This window comes from Alexandromys fortis, unplaced genomic scaffold (assembly GCF_014885135.2).
Source record: "Alexandromys fortis isolate MF-2015 unplaced genomic scaffold, M_Fortis_MF-2015_v1.1 scaffold_20, whole genome shotgun sequence".
In the NCBI taxonomy this organism is placed as follows: domain Eukaryota; kingdom Metazoa; phylum Chordata; class Mammalia; order Rodentia; family Cricetidae; genus Alexandromys; species Alexandromys fortis.
This window is the reverse complement of record NW_026067903.1, coordinates 15,338,227-15,359,946: the sequence shown is the minus strand read 5'-3', so window position 1 is coordinate 15,359,946 and position 21,720 is coordinate 15,338,227. Positions and strand designations below refer to the sequence as shown.

General features: G+C 42.6%; 1 protein-coding gene across 1 annotated transcript in view; it reads right to left on the bottom strand.

The window, feature by feature from the left end:
- The window catches only part of Col19a1 (collagen type XIX alpha 1 chain), a 306,409-nt gene that overhangs the window by 21,705 nt on the left and 262,984 nt on the right, over window positions 1-21,720 (bottom strand). Inside the window, exons 36-45 of the mRNA XM_050134778.1 lie at window positions 19,028-19,072; window positions 17,082-17,132; window positions 16,952-16,996; window positions 16,289-16,315; window positions 12,102-12,155; window positions 9,641-9,685; window positions 5,084-5,128; window positions 4,918-4,980; window positions 1,566-1,601; window positions 1,378-1,422 (exon numbers count right to left, since the gene is read on the bottom strand). Of these exons, the coding sequence (XP_049990735.1) occupies window positions 1,378-1,422; window positions 1,566-1,601; window positions 4,918-4,980; window positions 5,084-5,128; window positions 9,641-9,685; window positions 12,102-12,155; window positions 16,289-16,315; window positions 16,952-16,996; window positions 17,082-17,132; window positions 19,028-19,072 (456 nt within the window). The remainder of the gene's footprint in view (window positions 1-1,377; window positions 1,423-1,565; window positions 1,602-4,917; window positions 4,981-5,083; window positions 5,129-9,640; window positions 9,686-12,101; window positions 12,156-16,288; window positions 16,316-16,951; window positions 16,997-17,081; window positions 17,133-19,027; window positions 19,073-21,720) is intronic.

Genomic DNA, 21,720 nt, shown 5'->3' with positions numbered 1-21,720 from the left:
GAAATTAAAGGTATGCACCATCACCACCTTGCAAAACATTTAAATTTTTATGTATGGGTCCTGATGGGATAACTGAGTTGACACCTGTCACCCATTGTCACTTCAGGCCTCAAAAGGGCGCATGGCTTCCATCACCAGACTCGATGTGAGGGTTTAATCCACATGCTCAGGCCACAGGGTGGAGGCTGAGAACTCCTCTATACTCACATAACTCTTTTTTAAAATTTTTTTCTAAAAAAAATGTTTGTAGTGTTTATTATTAAGAAAACTGGAGAGAAAATAGCTGTTTGGAAAAAGAGGACCGGGGAAGCCGTATATAGTCATTGCATATTGCTAGTAGAAAAAATGTTTACAAAACACTGCCAATCTGATTTCGAAAGAATACATACTTTACATTGATTATATGTGTACATTAAACATAAGAGTGAAACATTAAAATACATTCAAAATATCTAATGTTTATCCCTGTGTAAGGATGCATGGAAGATTTTTCCTTCTTAGATTTATGTTATCTTGTTTTTCATACTTCCTTCCATCATCACGAATTACTTGTGTAACATTTTAAAAAATGCCAATAAATTAGACACCAGTACACAAACACATATATAGTCACAAACATAGGAGCAGCCCTAAAAAGGACTCTACAAAGTAACAAGGCTTGTGTAACTGACACCGGGGACACAAGTCCTACTAGGAGATTATGATTCATTACAGAAAATGCTGGTACGTTCCAGTAACAGCACCGGCAGCCTCCAGAGTTCTAACAAAAGTACACCCCACACCTGCGTGCGGAACTTCACATTCCGTTCCCTTCCTGTTCCTCTACATCCTCAGTTTCCCTACTCCACTTAGCGTTCCCGTGGACCAGTGTTTCTCAGCCTGGGCGGTCTTGCTCCCTGGAAGGCATTTCGTGATGCCTGGGTACTGACAGCGGAGGCATGACAGTGCGGCTGCATCAGGACAGGGCCAGCAATGCCAGCATTGTTCTGCAATATGCTAGGCAGCCAAACAGCACCAAAACTTACCTGCCTCCACGTGTCAATACCACTGTGGGTGAGAAATCCCTCAGCTGGCCAAAAGAATTTGGGGGGTGGTTGTAGTTGGCCTATGTGTCTCAGACAGGAGGGTGGTAAAACCCTTTCAAACTGGAATAGAAAGGCAGACTCGTGTGCACAAAGACCAACTAGCAGGCACACTCTTCACATGGCTTCCTCAAGTGTGGCATCCTATTCCTAGTGGATACATTGTTTCGTGTACATCGTAACCATTTCATGTCGGGAGAACCAAAGTTGTCTACAGGCTTCGTTGTGTGGCTAAAGAGATGGAAGAGTTGTATCAGACAGGCGGGAGCATCAACCACAGTAGTGATATACATACGCGCTCTCCTTTGGGGCCTCTGTCTCCAGGTTTACCCATGATGCCCTGGAAAACAGATGTCAACACTAAAAATCATTGCTTACCAAGATTTTCCATCAGCCTAACTGACCCAAAACTGGTTCTGAGGTACATATACTTTAAAAGTAGAAATTTTAAGAATTCATACTATTTAATATTTTTTCCCATACCTGAGCACCTGGTAATCCATCTTTTCCATTTATGCCCTGAAAAGATTAAAAAAAAAACTTGTCTGTTTCATGTCTATGTACAGTCATAGTTAAACACACAAAAATATGTTACATATGACTTCATATCTTGGTCTGCATGGCAAAATTGAATAGAGAATCTGTACAGCCTTGTGGTCCCAAGTTCAAATTCTGATTGCCATTTACTGGGGCCATTGACCAGGCTCGGGAATTTAGTCCATTTGATTTAACACGGGCATCTTCACATACACAGTGAAGAATGTAAGAATGAGTTTACAAGCAAGAAGGAAGCACAGCAACATGGAATCATGGCGTCACCCAAAACGGCTTCCTCAACCTTTTATGAAGAGTCACGGGGCCTCAAAGCATTGAATGGATGAGCTGTGGAGATATTTTATACCTCTGTTGTGCAAGATTTTTCTCTGGGATAAACCTTCCATCTTGGAGGGAAGACTCAGGATAGTTTAAAGAAAGACGGAACACTCCATTCTTCAGGGAAGGTACTTAAAATTCAGGATAAACAACCTGAAAGCTTTAGAAAGTTCCTGAAACTGACCATATTCACTAAGCTCTTCCTTTCCAAGGTTAGATGAGCAGTAAGGACTTCTGAGAGATGCCCTTAGATTGGCTGAACTGCCTGGAAACAGTGGAAGAATTTGGAGAATGCACTGAGAGACGCCCTTAGATCCACTGACCTGCCCAGAAACAGTGGAAGAATCTGGAGAACACACTCTCCATCCTGGTGAGCTGCCTGTAGGTTGTGCAGTGAGCGCCAGGGCTCCAGCTTTTGTGAGCATTACCCGCGGTGATGCAGCTTTCCGGGCATCATTTGTGCTCCTGCCAGGAACTCCTCACCTACACTCCTGTAAGTCACGCCAGTTACACTCACTAGTTCACCAAGCTGTGCTTCACAGGTGTCCTTTCTTTGCTCTGCTGTTGATTCCCTATCTGTCTGGGGAGACACTCACTGACATCTTCCTGGGATTCGTGTCTCCACAACCTAGCAGTTTAATCCCAGGTTCCCTCTCAGCAAACGCTGCCACTTGGTTCTGAGGGAATTTCATAACATGGCCAGAATGTGTTCCTACTATAAAATAAACCATCAACTGAAGAAAAATGATTATTTTTCGGTTTGAAAGAATAGTAAATGAGAGCTGGGAATCTGTAATCGTAGTTTTTGAGACTATTAGGCAGTAACAGTTTTTTTTTTTTATTAGAAAATGGGAACTTCTGGCACCTCTAAAAGGTATTCTGGAAGTGGTCATAAAGCCAGCCCTGTGTGGAGATTTGTAAAACTGACAGAATGGCCTGTCAGATACAGAGGGAGGTAAAGGGCTTGGGGTCAAATCAAATACTCAGACACCAACTGCAGACGCGGCTTTGAGATGTGATTTGAAGAGAGAGAGATGAAGGTGAGGGAGCGGCATTTCCTAGCCAGCGGGCATGGCATAGACACGCACTGCGAAAGCCTGAGAGACTCTGATTCACCGGCACAGACTCCCCAAGGACACAGCTGCAGACAGCCACCTGTTTCAGGGCTGCAAACCACGCTGGCATCTGTTGCGGTTGGTAACCCAACCATAGGCTCAGGACTTCACTGAAGCACCCTGGGAATTCTGGAGAGCGCTTTAACTCAGGATATGTTACCTGAAGCGAATAGTTCAAAGACTTTTTCTTTTTTTACCCGCCAGAACACTAGCAACAGAGGTAAAGCTGATTAAAGAGAACATGAGAAACAACCGTGACGCCTGAATAAAAGAGAAATCCAATGTAAAACTGGAACTCAGGTTTGAACCTTTAAATGTACATGCTTCTCTTTTTAAAAAACATCCATACACATATACACAGAAACATGATCACATCTATCCCCATTTTCCCACCAACTCTCCTTGAGTCCCTCTCAATACGACCCCTTCCCAACTTTATGTTCTTTTCTTTTGATAACAGACTAAATCCAAACAGCACCCCTGCTATACTCCTAGGAATAGGGTGGCAGCGCCCCAGTGGGAGCTCCCTCAGACAGGACCGAGTGCCTCCTGCAGCGGTTTTCAGCACCAACCATTGCTAGCATGGAACAGCTGCTCAAAAGTGTTCGTTCAATGAAAAACAATTGCCAATTGTATTATATACGGGGGAACTCAACCGCAAGCCTTTTGTGGGCTGACTCACAAAAGTTAGGGGGGAAAATTTGTCAAGGGGAGGTGACGGGAAGCTCAGAACTTTATAGTGTTCACTCGGTACTTCCTATAGCCAGCACTGCAGGTCTCTTCACACCGCATGCCACCTGATTGACTCATGGAACACCCTGGGTCATCGATCGAGCCCAGAACGCCTGACTCTGAACAGCACATGCCTTTTGTTTCCTGCATTGCCACCTCTGAGGAGAGGAAGGCCAGAGAATTCATCAACTCTGAATGTCAGAGAAATAGCGAACAAAGTCCCTGTGATTCAGGGTACTCATTTTCAGTACCTCCCTTCCATACGTGACAGAGCGAATGACCAAGACCTTCTGTATAGAAACTTTGATAGGCTGGATAGATGACTCGGAGGTTCAGAGCGCTTGCTGCTCTCCCAAAGGACTGAGTTTGGTTCTTAGCACCTATCTGATGGTTCACAAGCCTCTCTAACTATAGTTCTGGGGGATCTGATGCCCTCTTCTAGCTTCCACATGTACCAGGTACCCATATGGTACACACATATACATGCGGTCATGCATACACATAAAATAAAATACATATTAAAAGATGAAAAATCTTTAAAATGAAACCCAGAGGTTCCCATGCTTCTCTCTGGCCTCAGGACACTCTCGGCTCACCGTAGGGGTTATATGTATAACCGCTGGGTGGGCGTGACTGTCACAATGTCATATCAATACACAAGCTTTTTTAGGGCTCTGGGCACGACACACCTGCAGTAATGGTTATTAATGACATTGTCAGGAAAAGGCCCACAGTAGGTTTTCTTTCTTAGTTTATCACGCAGGCGCTATGCCAGCAAGCTGTTGGCTTCGTCCTATCTTAGGATGTGACAGGACGTTTAATTTGAACCCTACTGAAGTTACTAGACCTAAGATGTTAACCAGGATTCCACTTTAGTGGCACTTACAAAAATCACATCTTTCCCCACCATTGTTTAAACGATAAAGATACCACATAGAGATCTAGGAAACTCCTGGAGGAATTCCCCTGCCAGTACCCCAAATTCAATATTTAAAACCTGTCTGCACTTCATTCTGAAGCTGCTTGCTGAGGTCTTTGGTTTCTGAGGAGGAAAGTGAAGAGACAATACATAGAACATCTCTTAGGATAGCAGTATCTGTGTCCTAAGTACTTACTGGCCTCCCCGAGGGTCCCTCTGGTCCAGGAAAACCTGTATCCCCAACAGGCCCTCTCTCACCCTAGAAGTGTGAGCCAAGAAAACAGTTCATTGGTAAAAATGTCTTTAAAATAGCACCTAGATACTACAGCAGTGGGTCTGCTGCTAAATTGCTGGTAGCTCACCGGCTCCCCTGGGACTCCTGGAGGGCCTGGGGCACCGGGTTTCCCCTGTAAGAAAACCAAACAAAAATGTTAGGAGCCATCTTATGGATACCATGTATTTCTGCCTCCACAAGAGTGTAGGGTACTGTCTATTTGGACTAGTACATGTTCCAGGGCCCAGTAGACCCCAGAGGCTGTAAGGCACACACTACAGAGTCCTGAGCGGGAGAGGGAGGATATTATTGAACATGTACCCTTGTTGTTGGATCTCCTTAAGTCTTTTTTTTCCTGGCAGTTCTTTCCTACTCTAGGCCAGTGGTTCTCAACATTCCTAATGCTACGCCCTTTAATACAGTTCCTCATGTTGTGGTGACCATCAAGCACATTATTATTATTATTATTATTATTATTATTATTATTATTATTTGCTGCTTCATAACTGTAATTTTGTTACTGTTATAAATTGTAATGTAAATATCTGATATGAAAATAAGAATGTATTTTCAGTGTTACAAATTGACCCATAGGGGTCACGACCCATAGATTGAGAACTGCTGCTCTATGGTAGGGGATGGAGGTGGGAGTTTGGGGAAGGTGTACTGGTTGGTTTTTGTTGTTGTTGTTGTTTGTCAAGTTGATGCAAACTCGGGTCATTTAGGAAGAGGAAACCGTAACTGAGAAATTTCCCCATCAGACTGGCCTTTGGACAAGTCTGTGGGACATTTTCTTGATTAATGGTTGATGTGGGAGGGCCAGCTCACTGTGGGCAGTGCTACAGCTGGGCTGATGGTCCGGGGTTGTACGAGAGAGCAAGTTGAGCAAGCCATAAAGTGCACGCCAGTATGTAGTAGCCTTACATGGTCTCTGTTTCAGTTCCTTCCTCCTGGTTCCTGCCCTGTTTGAGTTCCTGCCCTGATTTCGCTGATGGGTGGGTTGTGTTCAGGACACATTAGCCAAATAAACTTCCTAAATTGCTTTCGGTAATTTTTAAAAAATCACACCGATAGAAAGCAAAAAAGGCAGAGATGAGAGGAATTTACGTCAAGTTCTGAGTTTCACAAGGGAGCTCTTTGTTGGTAAAATAATATGAAAACAAAAACATTTTATTTGAAAAGCTGTATTTGGGTAAAAGGTTGAGGAAAATACCCCCCCCCCTTCAATGTGCTATGGCCCAAAGAACAAGAAGCAGGAAACCCTGGAGCAGACAGACCACGGGAAGAGGTAGGGACATGATGCCTCCACAGTTTGAATTTCACATGTGCCCTACAGGCTCATGTATGTGAACACGAGGTCCTCAGCTGCTGAGGTTTGGGGAAGTTATAAAACTTCAGGACTGTGGTTTTACTAGCAGAAACAAGCTGGCTGCTCAGAGGCAGACTTTGAGGCTCATATTCACTTCTGGTTCCGGCTGGAGCTCTCTACTGTTTGGTCTACCGACAGGTAGAAAAAAACATTTCATGTTCTTTCTGTATCTGCCCAGCTTACCCCAGCAGCCATGTCTTCCCTGCCCTGACAGGCTTTGTCTATGGACTTTGAGCCTTAAGTTGCTCCATTAAGTATTGCCAGATGGAGAACTTTAATAACACAGGGGTTTGGCTGAGACAGAAAGTGAAGCTCAGAGCATCAGATCGGGTTTACCTTGTTGTCTCCTGAGCTCCCAGCCTACCCAGGGCTGGGAAGGATATTGTGGGGATAGAAGGGAGTAGCTGAGACTTTAAAAGGGAAGGGTTTCATTTTCAACCTGTTTTAGAATTTTGGGAGGTGAATCCCTTCAGAGAAGGGAGAAAGACAGACATTCTAGAGAAAGCCCTGGGTTACCCTGGAAACAGAGGAAAAAGGCAGACTGTTGTGTTCTAGGAAGGGCAGGATTGGGTCCGGTGGGCCTCCACTGAATAGTCATGGCAGGCCCAACTGACTGACTTTAGCTCTGTTTTAACTGCAAGAATCACCTCAAGAGTTTTAGACAGTGCAGAATACATCTCTGTCTCTGTCATCTGTTACAAAATTTGACATGTACTCACTTGAAAGTGTATGGTACAGTGGCATTGAGTGCATTTGTAAAGTCTTGTAGCCATTACCACTTCTAGTACACCCTCCCAAGTGTTCTGTTTTCCAAGGACCAGTTAAAAAATACTTATTTTGAATTGCACAATTGCACATGTGTAGTCATGACAGTTTTTACCCTTCCCTAATTCGGAAGTTGCCAAGTGCTTCTACGTGTTGTGAATGTTGCTTTTAAAGCAAATTTATCAGCTGTGAGGTATTCAAATATATGTCTGATATATCAATCAAACTACAGCCTTCAAAAATATTTCTGGAATTTCTCATTTAAACTATCTTTTGAAACTAATACACATACTTTAATTACTTTGCTGGTATCGGATATGGGAAGTCCTTTTGTATATGTATTGCTTTTATTGATTAATGAATAAAGAAGCTTGTTTGGCCTGTGATAGGTCAGGATAGAACTAGGTGGGAAAACTAAATTGAATGCTGGAAAAAAGAAGGCAAAGTCAGTGAGATGCCACAGGAGACAGACACACTCGAACCTTGCCAGTAAACCATGAGCCTCATGGTAAAATATAAATAATAGAAATAGGTTAATTTAAGATTTAAGAGCTATATAGAAATATGTTTAAGCTATTGGCCAAACAGTATTGCAATTAATATAGTTTCTGTGTGTTTGAGTCTGGGCTGCTCATGCAGGAGGTCCAATTAAGGAGCACTTGAATGGTGTTTGTGGGCCTGGGTGCTTGTATGGCCACTCGGGGATTAGGAGGAAAGTGGTAGAGACCATGCCCATGACTCAACACAACACACACTGCTGCCTGGGCAGGTGGTGGGATTGGGTCTGTTGTATGTAATTTTACTATGTTAAAGTTAAAACCTTCTTTTTATTTAGACAGAAAAGGGGAGATGGTGTGGGAAGTCCTTCTTTATATGTGTTTTTTTTTTTGGTTAATAAATAAAGAAACTGCTTTGGCTAGAAATAGGGCAGAGTAGAGCTAGGCTGCAAAACTAAATTGAATGCTGGGAGAAGGAAGGCAGAGTCAGTTAGATGCCATGTAACCACCACAGGAGACAGACATGCCGGAACCTTGCTGGTAAACCACAAGCCTCATTGTAAATATAAAATAATACAAATGGATTAATTTAAGAAGTAAGAGATATCTAGAAATATGCTTAAGCTATTGGCTAAACAGCATTGCAATTAATATAGTTTCAGTGTGTTTTGTTCAGGTTTGGCCTGCTGGGAATGGCCTCTGGCAACAGGTATCTAGGAATATTTCTCTAAACACAGACAATTTATGGTCATAGTAGAAAGTATGTTAAAGTCACATGTAGATGGATGTAATGGGAAGATGAGTTTCTTTGTGAGTATGAGAACGTGAGTGTAAGGGAACAGATTGAGATGGCATTCTAAGTATGGTTCCAGAAAGAGAGCCCTCAACGCTAACGAGGAGGAGAGTCAGATGTGTGTGGAGGGTCTAAGACTAAGTGTGAAGTCCTTTTTCATAAACAATCTTCATTGTATATAAATTCTAGAGAAAGTATTTTTCATTTTTTTTCTTGACAATTGTACACATTTTTAATCTCAGTATGAACAAATCTAATTAAGAATGCCGTTCTCTGTAAGGCTTCTACATGATGGGTAGCGTTTTGTTATTTATTTGAGCTAGTTAAATGTAATAGTGAGAGGTCCATGGACCTTTTTAGGCTAGCAGTAGATGGCAATGTATGGTGGTTGGGGGTCTTAGGTTGTATACAGTGATGCTCAGTGGTGTTAGTGAAGCAGCGGTGGCGTGGGGCTGACAGTCGGGCCCCTTCTCATCTTCACGATGCTCCTGCTAATAATCAAGCACACGGTTTCCATGGACTTTCTTGTAATATGATGCTGGACTTTCCCTGCGGGGTCACCTGCCAAGAGGATAAATGGCCTCTTACTCGTAAACCGTGACCACAAAATTTTAATGAGGGCATCACGAATGAAGATCAGAATTGTCCCAAGGGCTTGCTGAAATGATTTCAACCTTTCTGGGAGCACTTCCTATTCATTTGCAAAGACCTTGATGAGATTAAAGCATTTGACACCAGAGAGCCACAAAAAATGACTGAGAGGACTGAAGCCTGGTTTATGAGAAAACATTAGCAGCAATAAAGCTCTGCTAACAACCCTGGGTGAAGTGAGCACCCAGGCAGACTACAGTTTAATGTGGGAGCCCGATGCACATGTCCCAAGATGAGAATGTGGCCTCAGGGAGATAGAGAACTGCTGAAATATGACAGGGATAGAGGTATAAAAAGTGAGTTTTCAAAGCTGTGCACACACACACTAATGCACAGCCATGTGTAAAATGATTTCCTCTCTTTCCATGAAAGAGACTTGGGAAGGAACAAAAGGCAAAAAGGAGGGGAACGGTCAAAATGAAGAACAGACATGCTAGAATCAAGAGCAGCAAGACAGGCTCTGGACAACTGTTGAAATCAGCCACCATATACTCAAAAACCCTTCATCACTAGCTATAGACAGATAGAAATGCATACCTGAAAAGCTAACATGACACAAGCCAAACTCACCGACATGCCGGCTAGTCCTGGGGGACCTGCTGGGCCTCGATCTCCCTGTTGAGGTTAAAATAGAAATGGCTACTTATAACGATAGCTATATACTCTTTACTTTTATAATCATTGCTCAAATAGTAATTTGACATGCTATTGTGGATGGAGAAAATCTCACAAGGTGCTACCCCTAGATGAAAAGTGCAGAGGGAGGAAGGGAGGGAGGGAGGGAGGGGAGAGAGAGAGAGAGAGAGAGAGAGAGATATTTTCAGTCTTCTTCAAGGATGAGCTTCCTGATTGATTATCCAACTAGAAGTGGGCAGCCCTAAACACACACACACACACACACACACACACACACACACACACACACTACTAAATGGCCTAAACAGACTGCATTTATAACAAATTGTTTATATATGTGAGTAATAATGAAGAGAAGGCCATGAATTGGGGGGGGGGCAAAGGAGTTGGAGGCAGAGAGGAAGGGGTAGAAATGTTGTAAATACAATACTTATGTATACAATTAAAAGAAATTGGATTTGTAAAGTTTTTGTTGAATATAATAAGTGCTATTGTTATTAACTTGTATGAAGAAAACTAGAAAAGCAGAAAAAAAATGTATACACAATTCAACCTATTATATTTTCATCCTCTAAAGAACAAAGTAATTCATAGTTCTAATGAAAACCATTATTTATGCTATACCTTTGGCTTATTTCAAAAGGAAGCCATGCATTCTAACAGCTAAAGTTAGTCAATATTTAAAATTCTACACATAATAAAAATTACTAGCATGACCTGAAAGATTAATCACACTGAATATCTCCTGAGAGTCTCTTCTTCCCCTACTCCCGTCGGATGCAGGGTTAGAATAAGAAAGACTGAGAACTAAAGATCTGTAGTTCTCCTCCAATGACCAGTCAGAAGATCCATGCAATTGCTCTGATAACCAGAATGACTCGGGTGCCTTCAAGAGGCAGTGTGTTTCAGATGTGGTAGACACTGCTGTCCGTGCTGGGGATGTCATGTGGAGAGCAAAATGGCAATTTTATTGAGCAGAACCCATAGCTAAAAAAAAAAAAAAAACCTCACAATTTTGCTTAGGGATCTAAAAGAAGACTTGATGAAATAAAGAGGTATGGAGCTTAAGACCATGCCATAATTTATAAACTTAAGGTGACTAAACAGGAATAATATACCTTGTAAGTTAGTGGGAGACCCAAACAGGAAAGCTATACCTTGTAGGTTAAGAGTTCTATTTGCAGTTTTCCTCTTTGTCCTTGTAATTAAAAAGTCTCTGTCCTGTATAGGTTAAGGTTTTTGTTTGTAGTTCAAGAATAAATTCCTGTTTGTCGTGTATTAAGTTCTTGCAAGTTAAGGATTTTATTTGTAATCGGGAACAAGCTCCTGTTCCTTAGATCTGATTTAAACTGCTTGCAACACTTACATGTTGTCCATTCTTACCCTTGATCCTTCCTTATCATTGTATCCTTTTAACAATGTATAACAGCCAGCTCCCTCACCTCTGGGAACACCTTATCTCTCCTATCAAAGGGACTTCAAGAGGTCAGCAGGGGCTGTTTTCTCAAATCCTGACTTAGGGGAGACAGCTGACTTGGTCAGCCCCCAAAATACAGCTGGCTTTAATTAGACACTTGTGGATTTGGTCTTTTCTCCTCTAGAAGGATCTTAACAATTCCTCCATAATTTCTTCGATTTCTGTCTCTAGGTTCCTGCTCAAGTTCCTGCCCTGACCATCTGATGATGGAGTGTGATGTGGAAGTGTAGCCAAGGAAACCCTTTCGTTCCTCCAAGCTGCACTTGCTGAGACTATTTTATCACAGTGACAGAGAGCGAGCCAGAATCTCAGATAATGCCGGAGCCTACCTTGGTCTCTTCCATCCCGTGTAGCTAAGAGCACAGCCAGCACCGTTCCTCCAGTGGCCACAGTGAGCAGCACTGTTTGATATCCTGGGGTCACCTTTCTACCCTACCTCCACTTCTCAGACCTCCTATCTAATACTTCTGCGTTCACGCATTGACCTTCCCATTATCGCTGGAGCTGGTGGCTTGTGTCTCCGGGTCCTCACATCTGTGGTTTCTGCTTCATGAATTGTTCTTTCTTCAGACTTATGTGGACGTGGCTAAGTCACCCTCCTTAAGTCACTGCTCAGCTCTTGCTTTCTGGGATGTCATATGATTGACGTTGGGGGACCCTCCACCCCCACCAAGCACATGTGATACCCATTAACCTGTTCTACTTTCAATCTCTTTCTGTAGCATTTTCTGATAACTTTGTTTTTTATCCTGCCTTCCCCGTTAGTTTCTGTATCCCTCCCTGGAACACAATCCCCGTAAGTATAAAAGCTTGACTTGTTTCGTTTTCCTAAACTTAATAAACATAAAGCAGTTATTGGCATAATAGCAGGTGAGTATACATATTTTAATACTGAACCAACACTGCCTCTGTGCTTACCTTTACACCAGGAAATCCTTCCAGTCCTGGCAAGCCCATCGCACCAGGCTCTCCCTGTAAATGGGAAAACGAAGCATGCAGGAGCAATGACCAAAGGTTTATAAGCAATGATTTAAAGTCGAGGTCTTTTTATTGCTCACATCCATCAACTCTGATTCCCAACCAGGCTAGTGAACGGCATCCTCTATTTTCAGGCCTTAGCTATATGAACGTAGCTCGGGAATTACAGCTCTCTTCCAGGCGTGAGTCTGTTTTCTGATTAATTATTTTTATTCTGATGAAGAATCTAATCAGGATGAATCCCTGTAGTATATTAATAACTCCAATTTCAGTAAGGATTAGAATGGGAAGCAGATTTTAATAAAGTTTGCCAATTTGTGAGACACCTGGGGCTGCTAGCTTACGATCTAATAAGATTGGACTGTTTAAGAGTGAGCGGAAGTGGAACTCTCAAAGTAGACGGTAGCATCCTTAGCATGGATTGCAAACGCTTAGGAAGATAACCCCACGAGTGGCACCGTCAATAATTTAAGGCATTGCTCAAGCTGAAAGGGGATAGACCAACACTTTGTATGTTCTATTGCACGGTCCCAGTCTGTCGGTCTTTAAGTAGCATTTGGAAAAATCTGTTGAAAAACACTTATGATTTGAATAAAAAAACCATTTTGACCAAGAAAGATGAAGCGTGGGTCCAGAGTAAGGCTCGACAGTTGGTTGCTTCTGCAGAAGATGGGGGTTCAGTTCCCAGCATCCACAAGGTGGCTCACAACCATCTGTAACTCCAGTTCTGGGGGACATGATGCCCTCTTCTGGCCTCTTGTGGGTACAACATACATGTGATGCATGTACGTATCAGGCAAACCAAGCACAGAAACATAAACAAATCTCTAGAAACACAGAGAAATAAGTAAAATGGAGTCATTTGATAATTTCCTGTGAATTAATTACTTTTAGCTAAAAATATTTTCTTAGGACACTGACTGCTTTAAGGCTCACAACCCTGGCTGGTGTGGTGGTACATGCCTTTAATCCCAGCACCCAAGAGGCAGAGGTCACATCACTGTGAGTTCCAGGCTAGCCTGGTCTACAAGTGAGACCTTGTCTCCAAACAAACAAACAAACAAACAAACAAACAAACAAACACACTAGAAAAGCGAGCTTTAAACTGTATTCTCTGTAGATGCATTTTTGCATGAAATACAGTTCTGCTTAGAAAATATTTCTAAAGCTGTAACAACCATTATTGTTTATCCCTGTATTACATAACCTAATAAATGTGTGTACAACTTGGTACATTTTATGTTTCAAAACATTTTTTCTAGTGTTCACTAATAAATAACCTGTCAGTCACAAGAATAAAAAGTAAAAAGGTGCTCAGACTCTAGTCTGTGAAAGTCTGTGCTGAGGAGGCCCTGAGTTATAGATGCGTGGAATATATCCTGGTATCATGCCATCTCTTTGTTTACACTTCCGGCAGTCTTTCCTTACAACAGAAGAAGTAATCAATTAATTAATCAGCATTTGTTTGGGAGCAGATAATAATTAACTATTTAATTGAAATCACTTTGATATTGAATAACTAAAAAAGAAGTGTTCTGCATCAGGAAACCATTCATTTATTAGTATATCCAGCTGAAGGTAACCTTTTTCTCTACAGAGGTTTTGTAGGGCCCTGGTCTGCCCTTATTCCTGGGGCACATCTTGAGGACAATTTCTGGTCAACATGACTAAGCATTCAGCCCTTATTCCTAGGGCGCATACAGTTTCTAGTCAGACAACTAGCTTTCTCTTAGTTCCTGTATTTCCCCTGCCCCTCCTAAGTTTCTGTATTTCCCTTGCCCCGCCTGGTGATTAGCTGCAGGGCATTCATTCCATTGTTGGTATGGTAATTTCCCACCTACCTGGGCGGGGGTCCTAGTGCTGCAGTAAGGTAGAAAAGGACCTTCCCAAGTCTGAATAAATGGCATTCGCTTGATCTTCTATCGAATGACCCCGATCTCTTTGTGTGTTCTGTTTAACCTCCAGGCCTTGCCCAACTAGCATTTGGTACAGTGGTGCGCGAGGGTGTACCACCAAAACCTGGTGTTACAAGGTTTATTCAGAAGAATATTATTGCCATGTGTTACATCTTGAATCTTAACTATTTTTCCAAAGTGCATGAGTTTAAGGGCTGGTCTGCATGCCCTTGCATACAGATGCAGGGCTCATGGGGACTCTGACCTCATCAGTTAACCCACTAGAGATTTATAGCTTAACAGGCTTAGGGATGGAGCGTGGTTGTAAACGAAGACTGTGTTTCGTTTCCTGCCACCACGAGGCTAGCAGCTTAGCCCCACTAAGTGTTCCCTGGTCTTCTGACTCCCCACAGGCCCAACAGAGCAGCTGACAATGGACAGAAATCTTTGAAACTGTCCATCAAAACTAGTATTTCCCCCTTCTAAGTTGTTTATCTCCAGTATTTTGTCAGAGTGGCACTCAGCTGACTGAACATGTCAGGAACGTGAAGGATACCCAGGGAGTGAATTTCCTCCACCCACCAATGTTGGGGTTTCAGACATGCGCTCTGGAAGGTACAGTCCTTCCATTCCTGGTTTATTCCTGTACTGTGGGGCGCTATTTCTCTATACCCAGCACACCGTGGGTGGGAGATGATGATAATAGCAAGGGGTGTGTTCATGTTGTAGGAATGTTCACACATTGTTTAATTCCATGACTCCATATTTCCAGTTCATATTCTAAACACAGAGACTAACCTTCAATTACTTTTTATTCTTTGCCTTGCTGAAGCTAAGAAACACGGGGCCTAATTTCTTTAAATTTTACTCAAAAGGTCTTAGTTTTTGACCAGCTACTTTCCAGCTCTAATAAATTGTAATTTATTCTCCAGGATAATATGTTTTTAAAATGTTCTCACCTTAACCTACAATTATTAACGTGAGAATGTGAAAGAATGTTCCAGAAATGTCAGTGAGAAGTCTGAATTTATCTGTATAACTCAGAGGGGTGCTGTTCTACAAGATTTTAAGAAAGTAAGACTAGGGGAATTTTTTTTCAATACGATGAAAAAATAGAAATAAAATTGAACACCATGTTTCTAGATGAACACATGGAATAGTATTTTCAAAGATACAAAGAAAGAAAGAATAACCAATCACGGAAAAAAGTCTACATAACACATTTGGGATTCAGAATATAGTACTTAGGACTTGAAGTAATTATTTTAGGGTAAATCAAATAGACATCAAATAAAAATAATATTCAGTAGCAAAGATAACTTCTTTGATAAATCTCTCTTTGAAAATATATTTATACTTATATATTAAAAGCTATTTTCTATGGTTTCTCTCTTTTATGGTTTAACATTTATTCAGACAGTTTTACCAACTTCAATTATAATAAAAAAAATACTTTTTTTGTTTCAGAGCAACAGAAAGTGTTTTGAAAGCCTATTTCAGTGGTAGGTACATTTAAGTTTCAATTCTCTCCTCAAAAGCTAAAAGGCTATGCAAATGGAACATGAAGGATGGAATATTTGCTTGAAAAGGACATGGCAGGGAAAGAAATGCCAAAGGTTAAAGGGAATCTAATTGAATTTGGCAGAAGTTTTGTCTTGAGGCTCCACGGCTGAGAGAGATGCTGCGAACAATTATCACCCTTTGGGCAGCTTGAGGACACGATCTCCTTCTTGGCTGAGTGTTAACCTCCGGATATATTCCACTCAATAAGCAGGTTTATGATAGTCTGCACTCCCTGCAGAATAATTGCCCGAGACATGCAAAGTAAATAAACAGTCCTTTCCCCTTTTCTTGCTGGCGAGATGTCAGACATATTAAGGAATTTCTCTCCCTTAAGTATTTCTCTTCCGCGAGCTACTTAAAACTGAATCAATCACCAAAAGAAGGCCATTAGAGGGAAGCGTTCCATTTGTCAAGAGCCTTATATGTGCCTTCCTACATCAGAGGACAATTTTTAAAACCTGCTGATGGAAAGAGCCACACCTCAAGGGCAGGGACAGCATCTGCACTAATGCATCCTGAAAACAAAGGATGCGTTAGCTGGCATATGTCCACCTGCTTGCTTGTCTCTGACACCTTAACTGAGACACAGCTAAGACGGCAGGCCGCCTTTGCTTGGTACCCTTTGCAGTGTTAACCAAGACTACCGCACAGAGGTAAGCGTATACATACCACTGGGCCGGGATCACCTTTTGGGCCCTAGAAGAAAAGCATACAAAGATGTTCTAATTGTTATGAAAACACAGTTACAGAATCTGAGGCATTTTTTTTTTCTTCAAATGCCCATTAACAAGTGTAAGGATGGTACATATTTTGCTGAAGTTTGGATTTAAAGAATAAAATTAAGAAATGTAACTTGGGGTCTAGAGGAATTGCAGCTCAGTGGTTAAGAGTGCGTAATTCTCTTCCAGAGTACCTAATTTCAGGGCTCAGCACCCGTGATGGGTGGCTCTAGCTCCTAGGAATCTAGCACCCTCTTCTGACCTCTACAGGCATTGCATGTATATCCCATGCATATACTTACATACACACCACTCACAATAAAAAACTCTAAAGAAGCAATATGTTGCTATTTCTATAAACATAATTGGACGTTGACTCAGAACTTAGCTTGGCAATGAAAAAGTGATACTATGCTAAATATTTTCCATTAGAAAGGTTTGGTGAAAATTTTCTTTTATTTGAATTGATTTCACTTATTATTTACTCTGTCTGCAAAATTTGGTTACATTTGTGACATTCAGTTTTCAGTGAGCTTGAGAGATTCCCACCCCCACCCCCCAATCATTACTGTGGTCTAGCTAAAGCAACTTCAAGATATTCATCTGTACTTACAGGGGGGCCCGGGGGTCCTGGGTAACTGGGAACATTCATTCCTCCCTTCAAAGGAAGAGAAAACATTTGAGAAGGAAATACAGAACCCGGCAAGGGGAAAATGAGCGCAGGTAACTAGACATGGCGATACCTGGATTTTGTACAAACTGCTCATGCCGTTTCCTTCATTGAGCGGAACACCCTGAGGGAAGAAAGAAGAGGCGGAAGTGAGCGTTTGAGCCCCAGTCATTTTACCAAATGGCATTCTTCTGATATTAACTTTTACTTAAGTTTTTCTATTCTATACTTAAAGTGGATTTAATATAATAAACAAGCTATCATCCTGTCTCAATGTCTCAAAGCGGGAAAGCGGAAAAAAGGAGCCCGTGCCACGCCTGGAGCACCTGGATGTTTCCCGTTGGGGTTTGAGTAGCGTTCAAGTCTGCAGACGGGGCACTAATGTATTCAGAGGGAAGATATTATTTGCTCATTAAAATGCAGTTTCTGAGTTGCCAATTTGCCGTGTTTACAGCCTGCTGACCTGCAGGCAGCCGTGTAGTAAGACTGATGAAGATGTGAACAGGGAACAATTTGGTACTGCAAAGTGAGGCTTTCCTACGGAATCTTCAAACCAAACAGAAAAACTGAGGTGAACTGGAGGACAGCTTCACTCACAATCCCGTGTGGGCACTTCTACAAAAAACATCCCTAATACTTGGGGAATGAGCGCTTGCTCCTTCCCCTCAAAAAACCCTATGTGAATACGGAGAAAAAAAAAATGAGAGAGAACCCATAGTACGGTTTGAAAATTTCCATCCATGTTAGCATGGGGAAAATGCACATGAAACATTCGGTTTGGAAGCACCTAGAAAGGACATCAAAGTCTTAGATTAAATATCCAAGTGTGTGTTTTAGAAAGGACATCAAAGTCTTAGATTAAATATCCAAGTGTGTGTTTTCATTTTTTTGGTATTTTTTTTTAATATCTCAGAAACAAAAACGAAGAAGCCATCATTTCATCGCCGCTTGGGGATAATGGTGGTGTGCCCAGCGAGCACGGTTCTCACGCATCTGCAAAACAGCAGGGAGGGGAGAGAAAGCTCTGCCTGCTTCTTCTTCTGCTCTCGTTCATTGGGGAATAACTGAGCAGGGGCTATATTTTAGTATGCTATGCCCGGAGAAGACGTAAAAGACTTAGGAGACTTCTAAGAAAGTTTCCCAGAGAAGATGTACAATCTGTCTCAGAAATGAATTATTTTTGAAGAATCCAGAGACAAGAGGAAGATTTATTAAGCCTGATATAAAAAAAAAACAGGTCTCTTGATATAATTTTCTTTTTTTTCCATTGAGAAGAGGAGCGTATTTTAGAACAGAACACCAGGAATTTTCTGTCTTGCTCCTTTGTGAAGAAAGAATCAGATGAAGAACATGTTCAAAAAAAAAAAAGAGAGTCAAGCAGCTAGCTTGTATGCAAAGCGTGCAACTGTACGCAGGCTCCTAACAGCCGCGTTAGGTTTCAGAAGGCTGCCGCGAGACACTACCTCTCTCTCCTAAATTTGCAATGTGGAGAAATAATGGCTGTGGACCTCAGGCTTGCTGCAATTCGACCAAGGCCCCACACGAGGGCAGACTTGCCACAGAGTGGCCTCTCCTCGCCACAGCTTCCCTGGAAGAATGCAAGTCTGTGGAGACCATGGGGGCAAATGTCCAGGGCTCTCATGCATTTTTCTCACTGCATGGCGTAGAAGGAGAATTTCCTCACGTCTCAGACATCACTCACCGGTGAACACACACAGCATCTTTGAAAGTCCAAATTGCTTGGTAAAGAAAGGACGTCCTTTTAAAGGCCTTTTATTTTCTGAGATGGTAGAGGGTAGTCAAATGACTCTCTGTCCTTTGTAGGAAGTCTAGAGGCGGGCCAGTGTACAGCCATGCATTTTGACTACACACACACACACACACACACACACACACACACACACACACACCACACACACTCAGGGGAAACTCAGAAGACATAGCTTTTCAAGCATCTAAGCCATCTGCCTTATGAGTCTTAAGTGCACAGAATTAAAGTGTAAATCTTAAACAACTCACAGGGGGTCCAGGAGGTCCAGGTTTTCCAGGGGGCCCCTCACTGCCCTGCAGGAGAGACACAGGACCAAATGAACAGCTTGGACATTTCCACTCGAGAGTTGTGATCCAGGTCACCATGGCCTATAATATTGCCTCTGCCTGGCAGTCTAATTCTACTTACCTTGTGGCCAGTAAAAGACATTTCCTCTCTCCAACCTGTGTGAACTCTAGGGAAGGGCCCTTAGCTTCACTGAGGGTAGACAAGCTAGGAGACCTGCTCTGGGCTTTGAGTGCAGTGGGGGATTCTCTCCTCCTCTGTATACATGGGGAAGAAGGGGAGAGTTCGTGCACAGATTGCAGGCTCTGAGACTGTGCCTTCACCAGCCTTCACTCTTGGCTTCACCTCCACCAACTTCAGCTTTGTGGAGCCAGAGAGAGCATTCTAGCAAATTTAGCCAAAGTATCAAATCACACCCGTGTCATACCTGTTGGCTAATATCAAACTCTACAACCAGGTGAGTCATGTCTTACCGAGTGGAAGTGACTTTGGTATGGCACCACTTAAGAGAAATGGCCTGTTAATTTTGTTTGTTGATACCATTTAAATAGCCTTAGGTTTCTGCTTATAGGAGACACAAATTGAAAATGAAGGGGCACTGCAATAATCGGTTACTATAAAACAGTAACTATCCCAGCACTCGGGAGGCAGAGGCAGGCGGATCTCTGTGAGTTCGAGACCAGCCTGGTCTACAGAGCTAGTTCCAGGACAGGCTCCAAAGCCACAGAGAAACCCTGTCTCAAAAAACAAAAAACAAAAAACAAAAAACAAAAAAAAAACCCACCACCACCAACAAAAAAACCCAGTAACTAGTCTGTGATTTGAACTGAGACTTGGAAAACGACTCTTACAAAGCACAGACTCCTTACCAGCTCACAGCCAGCAATTGTTGGAGCCCCTTGGGCTTTTGGTCAGTTGTTCCTATAACTGTGCATTGTTTGTAGAACGGTACCTTTACAAACTTTTCTATGTTGTGTTTATCCGGGACAGAGCTAACACATGGTTAATCGACAGAGTACCCAGAGGGACTGACACACGAAGTCCAGGAAATCTGAGGGATGTTAGTCCTCTTCCAGAATTTGGCAGACGATTTTATTTCACCAGTCATCTTTTTCTCATAACAAAACATCACCAATCATATATTTATCAATTTAAAGAAGCTGTGATGTTTCTCATGCAATGCACCACCTGAGAATGTGTGCACTGAGTAAGCACACTGTATCGATGGCCACTGTCTCCCCAGGACATCCTCCGTCCTGCTGACTGCCGGCAATGTCCTTTGAGCATTACGTCATAGTGCGCATGAGTCAACAGCATGTGCCCATTGAGAATATGTCTTTTCTTTCTTCCTGGCACAATTAGAAGTCAGATTCTCATTGGTGCCCTCAAGCTCACTTCACTGTGGAATTCCCATTAACTTCAAAGGCTAATCTAGGACAGAAGAATTTTCATAGAAAATAGAGAGGAAAAAAAATGGCTGGTGGAGCAGAGAAAGATTCTTGAGATATTAGCAGGATAAGAATGTGCTGTGGCTCTTCAGAACAAGTAGGTTGTTTCATTTAAGTGTCCTGGGGGATACTTTGCTCCTCGACACCACCGTGCTCCATTGCTCCTACAGGGAGCTGGCATCCTGGCAAGTGTGCAGGAGACACTTAGCTAGCTTATGTGGCCCCTTAGTTCCTTAACCTGAATAGTTTTAGCTATTTCACCATTTGTGAGTCTATGCCTGGACTGTCACTGTAATGCCCCCCTCGATCCTACTACACCCGGACAGCCTGGTGCTCTTCGCTGTTGGTCTTCCCTCCCTAACACAGCACGCGCGGCCAGCTGTGAGCTGCCCAGCTGATGAGATTTAGAATCACCATGGAAACGCACCTCTGGGTGTGTCCCTGAGGACATTTCCAGAAATGTCTAGCAGAGCAGGGGAAGACCCACACTGGATGTGGGCACCATTATCACACGGAATGGAGTCCCAACCGAACAAGAGTACGGCACCAGCATTCACCTTCCTCTGCTTCTGCCTGCAGGTGCAGGGTGACCCCCAGATCTCCTCCTACCATGACCTAGCTGCCGTGATGAATGCTATGAACAAACCCTTCCTGCTTTTGACGTTGTCTCTGATATTTTGAAATAGCAGCTAGAGTAACCAATACATTCTTTTCCCCCAAGGAGCATGTTTTCAGTGACTTCCCACTATCGCCTTCTAGGGCCAGCATTTCCAGATTGTATCACAAGACCTTAGGTTACTGATCATTGTCTTTATAGCCGGTACAGCATCTGGAGCCAGAGAGCTTGTTCAGAATCTTTGGGCACTCCTCCCCCAAACTTACAGCATGGATCCAATCCACAGGGTGATGAATTAGATGGACCCTTTGGGAGACAGTTAGGTCACAGGGAAGAACTTTCATGAATGGGATCAGTGCCCTTATGAAGAAGCCCAAGAGAGCTGAGTTACAGTTGAACTACACAAGAACTCACTTAGTACATGCCCTCTGTGAACAAGAAGATGGGCCCCAGCGGCTGCCAAAGCTACATTGCTTTGACTGGGGACTTTCCAGCTTCTGAGGCTGCGAGAGGTGCTATTTAGAAACAATTTATAATATTTTGTTATAAAAAACCAAGAGATTAAGACTCAGGAACAGCTGGAACTCTCTGA